A 17629-nucleotide genomic window follows, 5' to 3' on the forward strand; every position below is an offset into this window, starting at 1 on the left:
ACTGGTACACTGAGGCATGGTGCCCCTGGATATGCAGATTCTGTATAGCCATCATGAGGACTAGTAGCTTTTACATAAATGCTTGAGCAACAGTTCCTTTGCTGCATTTGTAAATATTTACTCAGATGGCATACAGTTTTAGCAGTCCAGCAACTGGAGGAGCACATCCTTCCTGCTAATGGACTGAACCAGAGAGAACCATCTATTTGATCTTGGGGAACTTTATTTTTTCTGCAATCCAGTATCAGTTTGTACATAGTTACGTATGTGTGTAGAGAGTGAGATCATCTTCTGTGTTGCAGATCAAATGCCTCCCAGCTGAGGATGGATATGTTGAAAATGTAACCCTAACGTAGTTCATTAGTGGTGCTATCTCACTGAAATTTGGTGGTGTTTTTCCCAGGAAACTGGATGTTGAGAGCGGTGCTTCAGATGAAGCCTGATTTACACATAATGTGTTGTGGTTTACAAATAAGAATCCAAAATGCAACATATATTGGGCTAAATATTTTAGTTTATTTTGGCTTGGCAAACCTCCTAGCTACATCAACCAAAAAAAATACATGGGAATAACACAGTTCTTGCTCCTTGCCGTAATTGGGTAAATTGGATCAGTGCTGATAGATTTGCTTTTTGTTGTATGTTTGTGTGTGTTCCATATGCATTTTGTGAATTAAAAGAGTACTTTTTCTGTATCTCAAGATACAGTAATGGAAGATTTCCAAGATCTATGCTTTTTTCCTCTGATGCATCCCAGGTGACTGCCAAAGCTACACTATTTTAGTGACCTCCCTTGCTTTCTTTTAGTGCCTCTTGTATTTTCATTCCTTTTCTCTTCCAGGCTGGCTGCTTCTGATGTGATAGATCAGAGCTTACTATCACGTTCCATCATTAATACCTGTGAGACAAAAGCGCTGTCCTTTTTCTTTAGGTTATTTTGAAAGTCACTCTTCTGGAGACAGCAGCTTATTTTTCTAAGTAGAAATTGCACTAGCCAAGTAGCCCCACAGCTGCAGTTTTACTACATTATTTCTTTTGCTCAGTTTTGGTTAATTAGAACAATACTTTGCCGTGCAGTGAGTGATATTTAATGTTACACAAATATACCTGGATGGAAAAATAATATTAACCTCCACTGCCCTGTTAAAAATACAGTAAGTATACATGGAAAATGTCATAAGGGTGTGGCGCTGTCTTGACAACCTATTATATGCAAAATGCAATTCATCACTGATGTTGCTCTACAGGTGGGGCCCAGAAGGAGGCCAGCAAGGCCAATCCATAAAAATTGCAGCCAACTGCAAAGTAGGTGTGGATTCCTGTTATCTGCCAAGGACTTTGGGGCCTAAGTCACATTCACCTGACACCACCTTGAGTACAATGAAGTTACATTCAATATTGGGAATGTACATTTAGGCCTGTCTTCTATTTTTTTGACACTCAAGCAGGAACACAGGGGTTGCTTTAAAGCCTTTGCAAAGCTCCCCATGCTCACCCTAACATCTGGAATTAGGGGTTTAAATGGGGAGTAGATGGAGAGTTGCAAAACTGCCGGAGGGATTTTTACAGGTGCATGACCGCACCCACCTGCCAATCATGTGACATCATATTTATGTCATTTAATTGGCAGATGGTATCACCCACCTGTCAAATTTGGCCCGCGAGACTGGTCCCGATAAGGATCTGGCCCACTGAGCTAAAGAAAGATTCCCTGCTCTGTCCTATGGCATCCTCTTTTGGTCTCTGTCACACTTCCCCCTAAAAACATGGGAAGATGATTATTCCTCCTGTACATAGCCAAAGCAAGGCTACATCAAGTTTAGAAACTGTTGCCTCATGCCAATGGCTATAAGAGATCAGGTGAAAGCATTTTGGCTTTGCAAAACGGGATCAGGCTGTTTGCAAATGAAATGTAAGTTTAAGGAGGACAGAACAACTACATTTGATGTGTGCCGTTGTATCATTTTGACATTGCCTATTTGATTTGGACAGGGTTCTGTGAATATGTTGGAGGATTTTTTTATCATTATTGTATCAAAAGTATACTTGTATATTATACTTTCCCCCCTTTCATTCTGTATATCGTGCGATCTGATATGTGCCTTTCCTATCTTCCTTCAATTCTATTGAAAGCTTTTATATGTTAGCATCGTTAATTGAATCACCATTTGTTCCAAAAGCCTCCAGTATAATTCTATTCCCTCTTTGTCAACCTTGTAGTTTCATTTAGCCTAATGCAATTCTGAAGTCCATGCAATTAGTGTCTTGCTCCTTCCATTAGAATAGCTTCAAAGTGGACTTTTTCGCACAGTAGTGCTTTTAACAGGAAAAGGAATGCATGGTAAATCAGCTGCCAGTAGTGAACAGGGAGAATGTCAAAGCACAAAGGCCAATGGGGCACCTGGCACTTTTGAGTCAATTAAAATTGCTCATACCTTTTGAAAAAACATAATGATGTAGTGGTAGATTCCTCAAATGATATGAACATAACAGGAAATCAGTATTTGCCCCTGAGAATAGGCCTTTCAAACATTTTGAGTTTGGGTTTCCTGTTAAAACTTGTCCAACAATAGCTTTTGCTTTAGAGGCTCAAAAGCTCACATGAAGGTTAAAAGTACTAGGGAATGTTCTGGAAGTTTTGCACAGGACGGTCAAAGGTTCGGCCTTGGAACATGACAGTTAAGAGAAAAACCCAGAAACTTTAAGCAGGAGTCTACAGTACACTTCTAATGATGGGCTAAGAGGTTGGTAAAGGTAAAGGTAAAGGCACCCCTGACCATTAGGTCCAGTCGTGACCGACTCTGGGGTTGCGGCACTCATCTCGCTCTATAGGCCATGGGAGTTGGCGTTTGTCCACAGACAGCTTCCGGGTCATGTGGCCAGCATGACTAAGCCGCTTCTGGAGAACCAGAGCAGCACACAGAAACGCCGTTTACCTTTCTGCCGAAGCGGTACCTAGAGGTTGGGAGGGAAGTAAAAACATTGTGTGTAAGTCAAGCTAGAAAGTAGTGTAATTAAAAAGCTGCGGTGAGAGACACTTGAAGAAATGGAGGTAAAAAGCAAAAAAGCCCTTAAGATTTTCTAAGGGAGCTGGAACACTGGCGATTGCTCAGATAGCACATCATGACAGACGAAAGATGCTGGAAGATGACTACAGAGGACCTAGAGGCTGCACTGAGGGAGGCAAATTGAGAAGTACTGACTTTGTTAGAGAGAGTAGTTGGACGTGTTTGTTTTCGTTTCAGAGGATGAAAGGGCCAAGGTGGGGCAGCTTAGACCTTCCATTTTCCATGGATTCCAAGGACAGCCAGCTACCACTTCTGGGTGTCTGCCTTGTTCCTTTCCACTTCAATGCCGTTGCTCTGGATCTCAAGGCTAGCTGGCACTTCTGGGCGCCTTCCTCACCCCTGTGTTGCTCTTGATGCTAAACGGTGGTGGAAACAGCAGTGAATTTTGAGGCTGGCCAGGGAGGAAGAAGGTAGCTAGCACAGGGCTAGCTGGCTTGGGGATCTGGATCCTAGGGGCAAGGTCCCTGAGGCTGGCAAGCAGAGGAGTCAGTGGAGGGGGGCAGTGCAAGGCTGCAGTCTGCTCTGCCTGCCCTTCTATGACTTGCCTGGACTTCCCATCCACTGCCTCTCATCATAATTTTTTTTGCAGTGCTCCCTATCTGTGGCCAAGCAAACTACAGCATGACAACACTTTTACCTACTTATATGTAAGAAAGATGGCTCTGGGGCCTAAATGTTCATGGGCCCTGGTATCGTGTGAGTTTGGGCCTCTGCCCCAAAGATCCTGACGCCAAATGCACATTTTTTATAATCCATTCCCAGCTTTGAAGACAACCTGATTTTAGGGTGGCTGGGGAACCAAAATAACTTATATTCACTTATTTGGGTGGAATTAAAAGAGAGGGTGTCCTCTAATACATTTGCATGTCCTCCTGTGATCAAACTTTTGTTGTAAGTAAGTATTGCGGAATTGAGCACTTAATGTGAGAAGATCCAGAGAGAGTCTGAGAAAGGTCTGTTGGCTACGAATATAGAGTGTATCTTCATTATACTGTTGGCAGAGCTTCAACTCTGCGTGGCTGTGATAATCTTCCATTAGTGCTATTCAGGATATTTTTAATTTATTGTCAATAACTTGAAAGCTGCTTATACATGTTACTTCCTACTGGCGTTCTGATAAAGCCATTAGGTTATGGTTTAATAGCACAATTCCAGTTTGATTCACAAGGAGGAAAAATTACCATTGATTTTAAAGTCATGAAGCCAACCATTAAACCCTTTCACAGTTTCTCTGAGTGAATCATTCCTATAATGAAGTGTGCATACAGTCTTGATGAGCTCTGCTTTTTTGCGAAGTTTGAAATGCACAAGTTTTTACGTTAGGTACTCTCAAATGTCTATGTTTTAGTGATCCAGGATGAACTTGGCCCAAGAAAATAAAGTGCTATATAAGCTAGGAATTGACTTAATTGAATTGCTGCTCATTTAAGACTGACTCTGTTTCACTTGTCATATGTCACTAATAACACTTACTTAAAATCCAACAGAGTACTGGGTTGTGTGCAATATTATAATAATTAGGTCAGTTAGATGTGTATGTTTTCCTTTTTCGCAAAATAATTTACCGGTAGAAGAAATATGCTACCATCATAGTTGGTAAGTCACATAAGCTTCAAGCTTTGGGTGGTATTTAACTAAGTCTTACTCAGAGTAAACTCATTGAAATTAATGAGCATGACTTAGGGCTCATTCCATTATTTCTTCCATTTGTCCCATGCTTTCTAATCAGGGCTCTGAGAGGGGTTGTTGTTTTTTTGTTTGTTTTGTTTGTTTGTTTTTAGTTCTGCCACTTTCCCTGGGAAAACTTTTGTGATGTTTTGCAAAAACACATCATGCTATAAACCATTACTTAATGCATTGTACACAAGCTGGAACAAGCCTGGGCAGGCCTCAGTCTCTCATGTTCTCTGTGGTTTTCAGGACATTGAATAATGTGTTAGGAAGCCTTTTGTACTTGTTTGTTCTAGCTATGTACCAGATAAATATGAATCCTTGGTTGCTCCTTGAAGAACTTTGCATCCTCTTTTGAGGTACCACCTACAATATTTTCCATTACCATGAATCAAATCTGTTACCCAGCTTCTTCTGCCCCCCCCCCATTTTATATAACACTCCTTTGTTAGGCAATACCATATATTTATTTCTCTGCGCAAGTCTGCTGTACCCACCTGTGTTATCCTTTGCCTTCACTGCTACCCTTGGATTTGAATTGTCACTGTTAGAACTTGGGCTGTGATGCGTTTGGAAAAATAGAAAGGTCTCAAATCTGAAAAATCCCCACACAGAGAGAAAGATAATGACCTGGTTTGTACATGTTAAACCATAGTTAAAATCAATTGCTTTATGTGAATGAGCAGTGTGCTGGAGCATACTGCTCAAAAGTCCCTATTGCACTCTTCCCCCTGCTCCTTCCTTTGGTGTGTCAAGGAGGAAACAAGCCAGAGGCTGCCTTTGTCTTCTATGTGAACCAGTGCTTATGGTTTGTTTCCCCCAAAGAAACCATGGCTGCAGTCACATGACAGTTTATTCCATTTTCTCAGTATCTCCCTAACTGATCATTTCCAGTGTGGTGTAGTGGTTAAGAGCGGTAGACTCCTAATCTGGGGAACCGGGTTCGCGTCTCCGCTCCTCCACATGCAGCTGCTGGGTGACCTTGGGCTAGTCACACTTCTTTGAAGTCTCTCAGCCCCACTCACCTCACAGAGTGTTTGTTGTGGGGGAGGAAGGGAAAGGAGAATATTAGCCGCTTTGAGACTCCTTAAAGGGAGTGAAAGGGAGTGAAAAGCGGGATATCAAATCCAAACTACTCCTCCTCCTCCTCCTCCTCTTCTTCTTCTTCTTCTTCTTCTTCTTCTTCTTCTTCTTCTTCTTCTATTTGAGCTTTCACGTTACATAAAAGCCACTTCCACAAATATGTCAGAATATGGCACAACTTTAGCACTCATTTCTATGTTGTTTGTTTACAAAAAAAAAATCCATTTGCAAATAACATGAAAATAAGCACTAAACTTGCACTATGTTCTAGTGTATTTCTGGAAGTAGCTTTTATGTGGTGTAAAAGCTCAAATGTGATGTGGAAATAAACAGTTAGGAAAACAGGGAAACAGAATAAACTGCAATGTGAATGCAGCCCATGAGCAGAACCAGGCAGAGGGCCGTCTCGATAGTGGCGCCCGCCCTGTGGAACGCCCTCCCATCAGATGTCAAAGAAATAAACAACTACCTGACTTTTAGAAAACATCTGAAGGCAGTTCTGCTTAGGGAAGTTTTTAGTGTTTGAAGTTTTATTCTGTTTTTAGTCCTCTGTTGGGAGCCGCCCAAGGTGGCTGGGGAAACCCAGCCAGATGGGTGGGGTATAAATATTATTATTATTATTATTACTATTATGCAAAGAACAAACCTTAGCTTCCATGCTTTGTTTGGAGAGAAACAAATCACAACTGCTGGTTCACATATAATACAAAACCACCCTTTGATTTGCTTCCTCCCCGGTCACAACAGGCACTTTTGAGCAGCATGTACTAGCATACTGCTCTTTTACATCAACCGTAATTCCATTTTAACTGTGGTTTCATGTGGCATCCAAACCAGGCCAATTTGGGAAGACGGCATTGAGAGACACCAGTCCTCAAATGTGAAGGTTGGGAATGGGTGGGACAGGAAGCATCTAATAGCTTTTGCTTGCTATTTTCATTTTTCAGCACTATGTGGATCAATTCTATTTCTTCTTAACGCTTTTTCTTTCAACTTCTCCTATTAGCCTATAACAAGAACCAAGGGGACATTGCAACTCAGGGCTGGTTTATTGGACTGATGTGTGCCATCGCTCTCCTGGTCCTGATTTTGCTGATAGTTTGCTTCATTAAGAGAAGCAGAGGAGGGAAATATCCAGGTAAGAGAAATAGCTATCAACTAGCATTGTTGTTGGGTTTGAAGTATTCATTCCCAAATCTAGATGGATGGTCTGATCATAATCATCCAGTGCTTTTTTCTGCCAGAACTCATTGGAACTCAGTTCTGGCATCTCTCACGTAGGTACCATTGCCATTATAAGAGAACAAAGGAGATGTTCATGGTGAGTTCCAGCACCTCTTTTTCTAGAAAAACAGCACTAATCATAGGCTTCCCACTCAAAGGATTTCGTCCTACCACTTTTTAGCAGCTGTGGCACTGAAAAGAATTAATCTCATTAAAGGCAATGCAAGAGGACTTCCAGCTAGGTAGGAGGTGAAGCCTCATCCCATGACTTTTGTTGGGATTTGACCTCACTACGATAAGTGTCTTCTGTATTTGCAAAAGGACTTTCTCCAGGGCGGGTTGCATTGATACTTTTCTTTTTCAAAGGGCTTAGGGGTAAAACACCTCTCTCAGAACCTGCTTGGACTGCATACTATGGTTGTGTGATGACCACTGTGTTCTCTCCCAAGATCTGATAAGGTCTTGTGTGCAAGAAGGTTTTGTGCTAGACCCTTAAGTACACACAAGGATTGTGGCAGGCAGCTTCTAACATCAAGCTGCAGTGCATGACAAGAATGACAAGCCAGTTGTACAGAAACAATTATCTGTTTCCTTAGTCCAAAAGGAAATAATGCCCTACCTAAAATACATGGCATGGTGTTTGTTTATTATGCCAAGGTCCAAAAGAGACATAACATGGGGCATCCATGACCAGTTTCCTTAAAAGAAAGAGAAAAACCATATTATTTATGAGCAGATATGCAAGAGGGTTTTTTATTAGGGAGCTGCATTAGGACAGGGAGTTCTTAATCTTTTCTTCCTGCACGGTTTTCTACATCACAATTGCACTGATCCCTGACCCCCATCCCACCTGAACTATTAAACATAGTGGGGAGGGGGAGAGAAGTACCATACAGATTTTGACTATGCTGTATCTGGAGGTGAGAGGCAATCACATAACAGGATATAAGTCCCTTCCCCCCTTTTTTTTATTTGCTGGAAGAGGTATTTGAAATTTACTCACATTTTTCAGCTGATAGATGTACTTGTGTTTCTTTCACTTGTCCCACTGTCCCTTGCAAAAAATATTTACTTTTTCACGGGTCTCTTCAAGCATAAAGGAAGTGTGGTAATTTAAGAATACATTCACCAGTAGAAAGGGTCTATGTGATATTGGGATGAAGTAAACTGGTTGCTTTTAATTTATTCCAAAGATTTCTTAACCACTGTTCATCAAAAAGATTCCAAAGTGCTGTACGAAAGTGTGAATAGAATTCATTCACACAACGTATAAATACAATTTAAAACCTACAAATAAGTTTGACAAAACGCAAGAGGAGAGAACAAAAACTCAAGAAGCTAAAAGCAAAAATAGAATACAGTTCCAAAAGCCATCCACACAATCCAAAATGCCTTGGCATAAATAGGAAGGTTCTCATATGGAACTGAAAAGCTTGCCATGTTGGCTTGTAATCCAAGTTGTCTGGTGTATCCAGCCACTGTATTTAGGGAGCAATCCCACATTCTAGTCAATTAAGGGCAAATCAGTGTATGTTTGTGTGTGCGTGCGTGTGCACACTTGTTGCAAAATAGTATACCTGACTTGGTCTGTCTAGAGATCCTTGTTTCAAAGTAAGATAGCAGAGCGCTAAATATCTCTATAAAACACAGTTAAGAGTATTCAGTTAGCCCCAAGGGTATGCAGTTAAGATGAGCATGGTCATATTAAGAGTCCAAGAAATATTCTTTGTACGTTACAATAGCTGTGGTTTAGGAAAGACTTCCAAGCCATAATCTTTTACTACTATTTTCTTCTGTTTTATTATTTACCGGATATCACACTGCATGATAGTAGTCGGCAAATGTCGGCTTTTTCAGGACTGCATCCAAATAATACTAGAGCAGCAGTTCTAAAAATAAGGCACATCAGCTTGTATTTTGTCTTGCTTTAAGCTCATGGGACAATTTCCCAACAATTCTAAACGCCATATGCACAGGAAATGCTACCCTTACTATTCACAATATAGTAACATCAATTTATTTGTTGCGCTCTGTTCAGCATGCAACTGGCGTGACAGTTTTGAGCCAGGCATTTGTGATGCAGGAAATAATAATGATTACTTCAATGGCAGGAGACAAGATTTGAAAGAGAACTTGAATCAGAATCTTGCTCAGCCTGGGATTTATGTGTATTATATTTTGGAGATTAAAAGCATGGAAGTGATCAAAAATGACTTTGCACATACATTTGCCAACAGCAAAACCACCTCAATGTCAGTTATTTCTTCAGATGCTTCTCATCCATTTTCAGTCTAAATTCCTGACCACCTACAAGACGCAGAGGCTGGGAGGCTAGCAGCACATCCTAAACAGGTTTTCTCAGACCTAGGAATGGATGGACACATGAACATCTGAACCAATTCTGCATGGGGATGAGACTTAAGTCCCCCCATCCCATTTCAGTGAATATTTTTAAAAAGAAAAACATGAAATATCCATGCACAAACAGCAAGGTATTAAAAAAAATGTTTGAGAGAGGTGAAGGGTCCATGTGAATTCTGGGGGCAGCAGTGTTTTTTCCCATACATTTCTTCATGAGAATGATGGAGCTTCATCAAATCCCATCGCTCCCAGAGGGACTTGCATTCTATTGCATTCAAAGCACTAGCTGCTCCGGCCAAGGGTGGCTGGATTAACCATTTTTACAAATTTAAAGATCAGGAAACACTTTCAAAAGAGCAGAAGCAGGCCCACAGCCCTCATTCTGAAATCATGATTTGCCCAGATCAAAATGTGAGAGTCTGCTTTGGAATCAGAGTTTGGTGGATTGCTCACCCTTCCCCACTCAAGTCAGAATCAAGTCCCGTAAGTGTGTTTAGGACCGCAGCCTTGAATACATGAAAGTAAAATGTGTGCTTATTTGAATATTTATTCACAGTGCGAGAAAATAAAGATGTACCCCTGGACCCTGATGACCAGAAGGTAGATAATGGGTCGTTTGATTACAGGTATGTTTCCTGCTTGGCATGCGTGACAGGCATTTGTTTTCTGCCCTCTACCCCACCTATTACAAAGAGCAACTTTGTCAGTTCAATAGTCATCAAGATATCACATTCCCATAAATGTGCATTTTCTACCACCCTTTGTTCTCCCATTATGTCTCAAAGATCTCTGCAAAAGAAAAAGGTGTTGATCTCCACGTGCAGATAACTTGCATGGTATACTATTCCTATATCTGTACCATTTCAGGCTGCAGATAAGAGATGGTTTTTTACTCACATCAAAATTTCTCTGGAAACTTAGCACATGAGGAACAGAGGTCCTAGCCTATGTCTGTGCTAGTATTGTATGTGCAGATAGTGGGGACAGGGGCATTCAGATGTGCAGTGCTTCACGTGTAGTCTGAAATGGTACAGTCCCAGGAAATTTGCACTACATGATGGATCGGAAAAATAATAGCATGTTCATTAGCATCACCACAGCAGATAGAAAGCTAGATGCTGTGGGAGAGATGGAAGCAATGTGTTTGGTCTCTCTCACACACCAGATTATTCAGAGAGGCATCATCAGGGTTTTTCAGCAACTTAACCTCCTCACGCTCGTGCATTCACTGCCCAGAAACAGGTTAACCCAACCTTGCTCAGATTGTATCTAGAGAAAAATAAACACATTTTCTCCAAAAGCCTGTGATGGGCTCCATATTCCATCCTTTTCTATAGGATCTCGGACAATCTCATTTTGTTGATCGTCTCTGTATAGCCTAGCAAACCCACCTCTCTTGACTGTTGTAGTGGGGGCCATGTGCCACTACAATCACCCCTCTATGAAACTCAAAGGCAACCTTTTAAGGACATCAGCCACTTTTTATCTCAGCTTCCCAAAGCAAGGTGTTTTCTTTGGCTGTTCACAGATGGGTCCTGCGTTCAAGTTTTACATTTGTTTCCCCCTTGCTTCCAAGGCACTGAAACAGGTAACACTGCTAGCATTTTGTTAATCTATGTGACTTAGAGCAAACGTGCTCTTTGTACATCTCTGCTTGCTTAGTGCTTTTAAGCAAACAGGATGATTTACTCAGATTCAGCCAGCCCAACACCTTTTGCTGCCTGAGGCGGAACAGCAAATGGTGTACCACCATCAAGTCAAGGTGTATAGTTCGTGAGGCCAGCCAAGTTATTTTGGCACCTGAAAACCCCACAAGCAATTCTCCCTGCTTCCTGGCAGTAAAGATACAATAATAACAAACTAAATAATGAACACTGTGCTGCCCTTTCATGACACCCCAAATTTACTGCCTGAGGTGGCTGGTTCACCCTCCCTAATGTAAGACCCTCTGCTCAGATATAGTTAATTTTGAACTGAGCTCCCACGAAATCCTCCAGAGTTTCCAGAATTATTTGAAAGAAATACAAAAGGGCTTGATTTGAAATGATGAAGAGCAAGAACTGGTGTCATGAATAACAAGCTGCTTGAACGGTTCCCTGCAGAACTTTGAAAGAAGTACCATGCATACATCTTGCAGCATAAAACCATATAAGCAAATCTGAAATGGAGGGATTATTTGAAGGCTGATCATTTGCAAACATAACTAGACATTTAGAGGATACACTCCAATTTGTCACCCCATGAAACTTTAAGCACTGTCTTGTTCATGTAACTAGTGGGTTGGTTTCCAACCCATGCCCTCTATTCTAAAGTTCTCTTAGTGAGTTTATTATTCCAAACCATATTGATGATTATGAACTCTCCAAGCTAATGAACCCAGAATAAAAACTATGATTAACACTAGTTAATTGACTATCCTATCAGGCATTACTTACTTTACTGAATAAATGAAAGTGTGTTGATGAAGCATATCAGGAGAATTTGAGAATCACCAATTCTTGTCCAAGAAAACCATTGTGAGAATAAAAGTTTAGTCTAGAATTCTGCATAAATCTGAAAGAAAATTTCTTAACGCACAAATTGAAAATAAAGAGACAAATACTATAATAATATGGCAACAGGAGAAAACAGCACAGTACGAATGAATGAAGTAACCCATCAAAAACTTAGATTTTATAACTGAATGCTCATTTTGCAGAAGCAGTCACTGTGTTACATGCCATAGCTTTGATATTAAGCTCCTCATGCACACACATTGGCAGAATTTGCACATCACAGTAATCCATTAAACCATCAAATGCACAGAAGGCTTCCGTTTCACTCGTCCCTTGTAGCCAGCAGGCGTAACAAACCTTAATACCCAGGTATTAAGGTTATGTCTGAAGTAGGGATTGTGGTTTGTTTCCAAACAAACCAGGGTGTTGAGCCAAGATTTGTCTTACCAACCATGTTTTGTTTCAGCATAGCAAACTACAGTTCTTAGTCAGGCTTAATGCTGAGACAGAGATCGTCGCTTGTTGCTCCCACTGTCAAGAGCAGCAGTGGGAAACCTCATTTTACCTGCAAGGTTGTTTTGACCAAGCCATACCTCGCTGCCCTTCACCAGAAGTCATAAATGGCACCAGGTGTGGAGCAGGTAAAGACATTGCTGGGCCAAAAACAGCTTTGTCGACACTCCCAGTCAGCAGGACCTGAAAAACCCTGTGCATAGTGCCTAGTGAGGCTCATAATAAGCCCCAACATTTGTGACGCTGTGTGTGACACTTTGAAGCCCTTACAATCAGCTGGTCGTTAGTGCTTACAGAGAGTCATGCATGGTACTTTGAAGTTCCATCAGCTGACGGTAGAGGCTTCTATGCAGCACGCACTGCATGACCTCATCTACCTGTTAAACCTTGCCCATGGAGAGTGGGGAAGATAAAGAGCCGGCCTGCAGTCTGGATCCAATTCCCCATCCCTCGTCTAGAGGAGAGGAGTGATATTTGCATTCACAGTAAGCCATTAACTGTGATTACTCATGATGTGCAAGCTGGACACTTTGAAGGCACAGTGCTTTAACAACTGTCGTCCCCTTCCCCCCTAGATAAAAATCACAGATTTTTCTTCTTCTTTTTACAATTAACCAGAGTGTTAATGCAGGGTGTTAGAAAAGTGACACATCCCATAAGGAGTCAGAGGCAAAGTGGTTAGCTGCTTAAAATTCACAAGGAATCGAGCAGTCCGGGGAAAAAGTTACTATTAGTGCTTGAAAGGTGGACAGGATATGTGCTGACATGCTTTCTTTATTGGTTCTCTTCCTACCTTCATAGAAGCATGTCTAATATGCTTTCATCATGCCCTTCACATCCTTAGTGCCCTGTGCACACTGCATTCCAATCACTGCAGCCTGTAATTAAAGAGATACTGTCACTTCTTTCTACTTTGCTGCCAGAATAATGGTCTCCTTGTAAGCTAAGATGTTTGGAAGCCCATGTCCTTAAATAGCATTCTGTTCCAGTAACCATGCCTTACTAGGCCAACTGATTTGGTTGAGAGAGAGAGAGAAGCAAATCAGAACTAGAATTTTAAAACTTCAGACCTGCTGGTCCCATCCAAGCTGCTCCTTCCTGCTCCCCATATATTTTCAGGTAACGTTACTGGGCTTTCTACTCAGTCAAGCATTTGCAGTTGCAGTGGTGATTTCAACGCATCCCCAACTAAAGGTCCCTGTGTAAAATATAGCAATAGTGAGAACAAGGAATTGGCAAATGCCTGTTAAAAACTAGGAGCACTTGCATACAGCCCAGACTGCTGGCAAGTGGGTTCATGTGAACCCAGATAGCAATTTCATGATACTTGGAAGTGGGTCTATATTAGGCCAGTTTTCTGACATCGGCAGTGTCTACTACATGACAGTCAGAATTCCTATCTTGATAGAGCCTTAATCAATTCCGTATTCTTCCAGGGCCCCAGAGGTCATTGAACACAGCCACCAAGAAAGGAGCAGATGCATTTCATAATGCGTTTCTTTCCTGTTTCACTCATTCCCCACCCCACCCCTACGCATAGGCAAATCTCTTGTGTGTCCTTTGTAATATATGGAATAAGAGTGCCTTCCCCTCCAGTCCACTCATTTTGAAACCACAATATATACCTGCCTCCCAAAAGACACTTGCCATCTGCTCATCCGGTACAATCTCCGCACAGTGGAAATGTAACTTAGAAGCACCCCCTCCCTTCATATGCAGAGCTGCCTGATTTCCACCAAGGTCAAGCGAATACCATGCTCCTTTCTTTCCTGAAGGCAGCCTTTTCTGAGAGGGGCTTGTAGCACGTTACGTCATTGGACAGCATGACAGACCACAGGCTAGTGGCTGCTCAGCTGCCTTTCAGGACGACATTTAATGAAGCCATGTGGGGTTGTATCTTCTGCCCTACTAGTGCTCTCTCCCTCCCTGCCTCAGATCTGAGGGCACATCTCATTTTGTAGGGTTTATTTGCAAATTACTTGCTTTTGGAATCCATTAGATACATATTTTGGTGTGGATGCACAACAGGTTTATTTATTTATTTTTAATTTATTTTGTATGCACAACAATAAAGTGGCTAGCTCCTTCGGGGGGTGGGGTCGGTGGATTTCCCCCCCTCAGCACTGCCCCCTGAAATGCATACTTCGCCATTTTGCTCTCTGATCAGGCTCTTTCTGCTTCTCTCTCTGTTTTATTCCCATTCTTTCTTCTCCTTTTCACCTTGTCTTTCTACATGGACCATGAAGGTCTCTTGAAAGGTAGGACTGTGGACTGCCCCAAAGTCTGGCACACAGCTTTTTCTTTCAGCAGTTCCATCACTGAAACACACCTTATTCTCTACCACCTTACCCTGCCTCTCCACCACCAACCTTCATCTAACACCATTAAAGTTTCACTTACTATTCCTTTCCCTTGAAATTTCGGGCACCCTGTGTCCAATGAGTTGCATTCTGCCTGTGTATTTGGAGCCGACACACAACCAATTGAATTTGCGTGGCCTCAGCTTCATTCCTTTTTCTGTGACTAATTCAGCTGTGGCAATGACAGCCATTGGTTAGTTCAGCACTCAAAGGGAGATTAGTCACAAGAAAAGGGGTCTTCTGGGCTGCAGATTTGAGTAGCCCCCATATGCTCAGGTAAGCTACTTGTATTATGTGCCTCTGAGGTTTGAAAAGCAAGATAATGCCTGATTTCACATGCTGGGCAGTAAAACAACGGAAACATGGTGAAGAAAAAGTCAGCAGCTACCAGAGGCCTTGCATCAGCTCAGAGTGAAGATTCCCTAGAAATCTTGTACACAGAAAATATTCATTCTGACATATGCAACTCTTGACCATGATGCTCCTGAACCAGCCTGAGTCAGGCTTCCCTTAATACTTTAAATAAGCTGCAATATTTCCATTTAACCAAATAAGTAAACTGTTGTTTGTGTGTTAAAAGTTGTATATACCTAACGCACTAACAAGGCAACCAAGTTAACAGTCTTCTTTGGCCTACAATCCAGAGAGCTAGGTTAAATAAGGCGCAAGAGAATTTTTTGACATTTTGCCTTTCAGCAGCAGCCCTCTGCGAAGCCACTTGGCTTGTTGTGTGAGGGAATGCTCTTTAAAGAGAGGGGAGCGAGGAAGGAACTCAAAAGCCCCACTGGGCCCACAGAATTAGCTGTATAGTTCTCTGGACTGTAGCCTTTAGAAGGTCAAAACCAGCCGGGAATATCTTAGAAACTTCATTGGCCTGGTATATTGGGAATGGGGTGGGGGTGGGGGAGGACAACTCAAAGGGGACATTATGATGCAGGATATATTTTATCTACATACTCTTGGTTTGAAAAATGAAGATTTTAGATGAAGAGCCCTGGGTCTCTCATTCTTGTTTTTTGCCTCCTTATATTGCCTTATATTGATAGGAGTTGTAGTCCCAAAACATCTGGAGGGCCAAGTTTCCCTATGCCTGCCCTAGAGAGCTATCACAGGCTACCTTCTGTTAGACAGTTTTGCAAGATCAGGAGGAATGATGACACCACTTGTTCTGTTATTTATGCTTGTAGTGGCCACTGTCTGGCAGAATGGTGGGCTACATGTTTTATCTAACCAGATCATTCTTATGGCAAAACCAGATGATTCTTATGGCAAAACAAAACTGCAACACAAACCCTTAAATGATCTTTTTCTGTGTTAGGATAAAAAGTTGAGCCTCGTAGATATGACAATGAATTGGGTATTTATTTATTTATTTATTTATTTATTTATTTATTTATTTATTATACACCCTTCTTTTAAGTCAGGATTGGCTCCCAAAACAATTTACAGTTGAAATGCACATGATGGTACAGTTACAATAGGAATATATGGGGATATACATAGCTGTCTCTTCTATGGCACTTGATGACATGATCCAGAGTCCAGACTCTTCCCTTCAAGGGGAAGGGGCAGAGGGAGGTACAGATGGACTCAGGTTGGTAGATGATGAAGATGTCAGATCCCTAAAACAGTCCCCCATTGATCTGCAGAGTCTCCTGTTCCTGGCAGTTAAATCTTTTGTTCTTGGCAGAGCCCAATACATGAATTCCTGCACATGTGGGTATACAAACATCCCTTTTAGAATGTCCCAACGGCTCCAGCACAATATTTTGTTTAACACTGACTAGCCACACACCTCCCTGGCAAGCATGCAAGTAGGCCATAATGGAGATAAATGTCCCCTGATTCTTTTTCTGCATCGGGTAGAGAGGTTCTGCCTCTAAACATAGAAGGTTCATTATGGCTAGCAACCAATGATAGGACCGTTTTCTCTATGATGTTACCTGAGCCTTTTTTTTTAAAGCTCCAGTATTGTTAAGCCAGCCTCATGAATTCTGCAGAAGGTTGTTCTTGAGTCCCCAACATCTTGGGGCTGACAACAAGACTGCAAAAGCAGAAACTAGTACTATTTGTGGGGCTTTCTGTAACGTAATAAAATATGCATATTTGCAGGTCAGAAATTCCCCTTACGAAAAGAGCATGGAACTCCCCCGCTAAGTGTAGAAGTGCCATTTTTTAAAGTGTCTCTGCATCATTTTCAAAAGCTGCATAGTTAAGAGTAAATTAAAAATAGCCAAAATGGCGCTTAAATATATTACATCCAATTTGGATTGAATTAGAGCCACTCAGCTGCCTTCTAAATGGCTGGTCCTCAACACAACTCTTGCCAACCTAGAGTCTCTTTGAAGAGATTTGTGGTACCTTAAACATTAACATATTTATTACAGCGTAAGTTTCATGGAATACAGCCCACTTCATCAGATGCACAAAGTCTTAATCTAAGATACACATGGAGTGGGGTGGGGATATAAACAGTGAGATCAGAAGGAAATGAAATGCAGAAAATACCCAGACGTAAATATTATTTACTTAACAGCAGCCTCACAAAAACCAGTTGAGTTGATATCCTGCCATGCTGTCATTGGTAAGCCAAATAATATGTAGTGTAATTCTTAAAAGTCCATTGTGATTGGGACCCTAGAACATTCTATAACTAACCATAAAAAGCACTGAATCACAATAAATCAGGAGTTCAATGCTATAATTTGTGGATTAAATGGGTACAATGGATTTTTCATCACACATGTGTTATTTAGCTTATCGGTGACAGGATGGGTGTGTTACCAACTCAATCATATTTTGTGATAATTACTGTTAAATACATAATTATCACCACCTGTACTTTTCTGCATTT

At 41.5% G+C, this 17629-nt stretch overlaps 1 protein-coding gene across 41 annotated transcripts in view; it reads left to right on the plus strand.

Moving 5' to 3' along the window:
* The window catches only part of NFASC (neurofascin), a 180339-nt gene that overhangs the window by 160374 nt on the left and 2336 nt on the right, over window positions 1-17629 (plus strand). For 36 of the 41 annotated variants that reach the window (XR_014549136.1, XM_083618120.1, XM_083618148.1 and 33 more), the window contains 2 exons: window positions 6829-6960; window positions 9964-10033. Coding sequence is in view for 37 of the 41 variants with exons in the window: in XM_083618120.1 (XP_083474246.1) it covers window positions 6829-6960; window positions 9964-10033 (202 nt within the window). In the remaining 4 variants the exon portion in view is untranslated. Of the gene's footprint in view, window positions 1-6828; window positions 6961-9963; window positions 10039-10935; window positions 10996-17629 lie in introns of those variants that run through there. The other 5 variants (XM_083618122.1, XM_083618135.1, XR_014549137.1 and 2 more) reach the window with 4 other exon arrangements.

The sequence above is a fragment of the Podarcis filfolensis genome (genome assembly GCF_964270895.1).
Source record: "Podarcis filfolensis genome assembly, chromosome: 6".
Lineage (NCBI taxonomy): Eukaryota > Metazoa > Chordata > Lepidosauria > Squamata > Lacertidae > Podarcis > Podarcis filfolensis.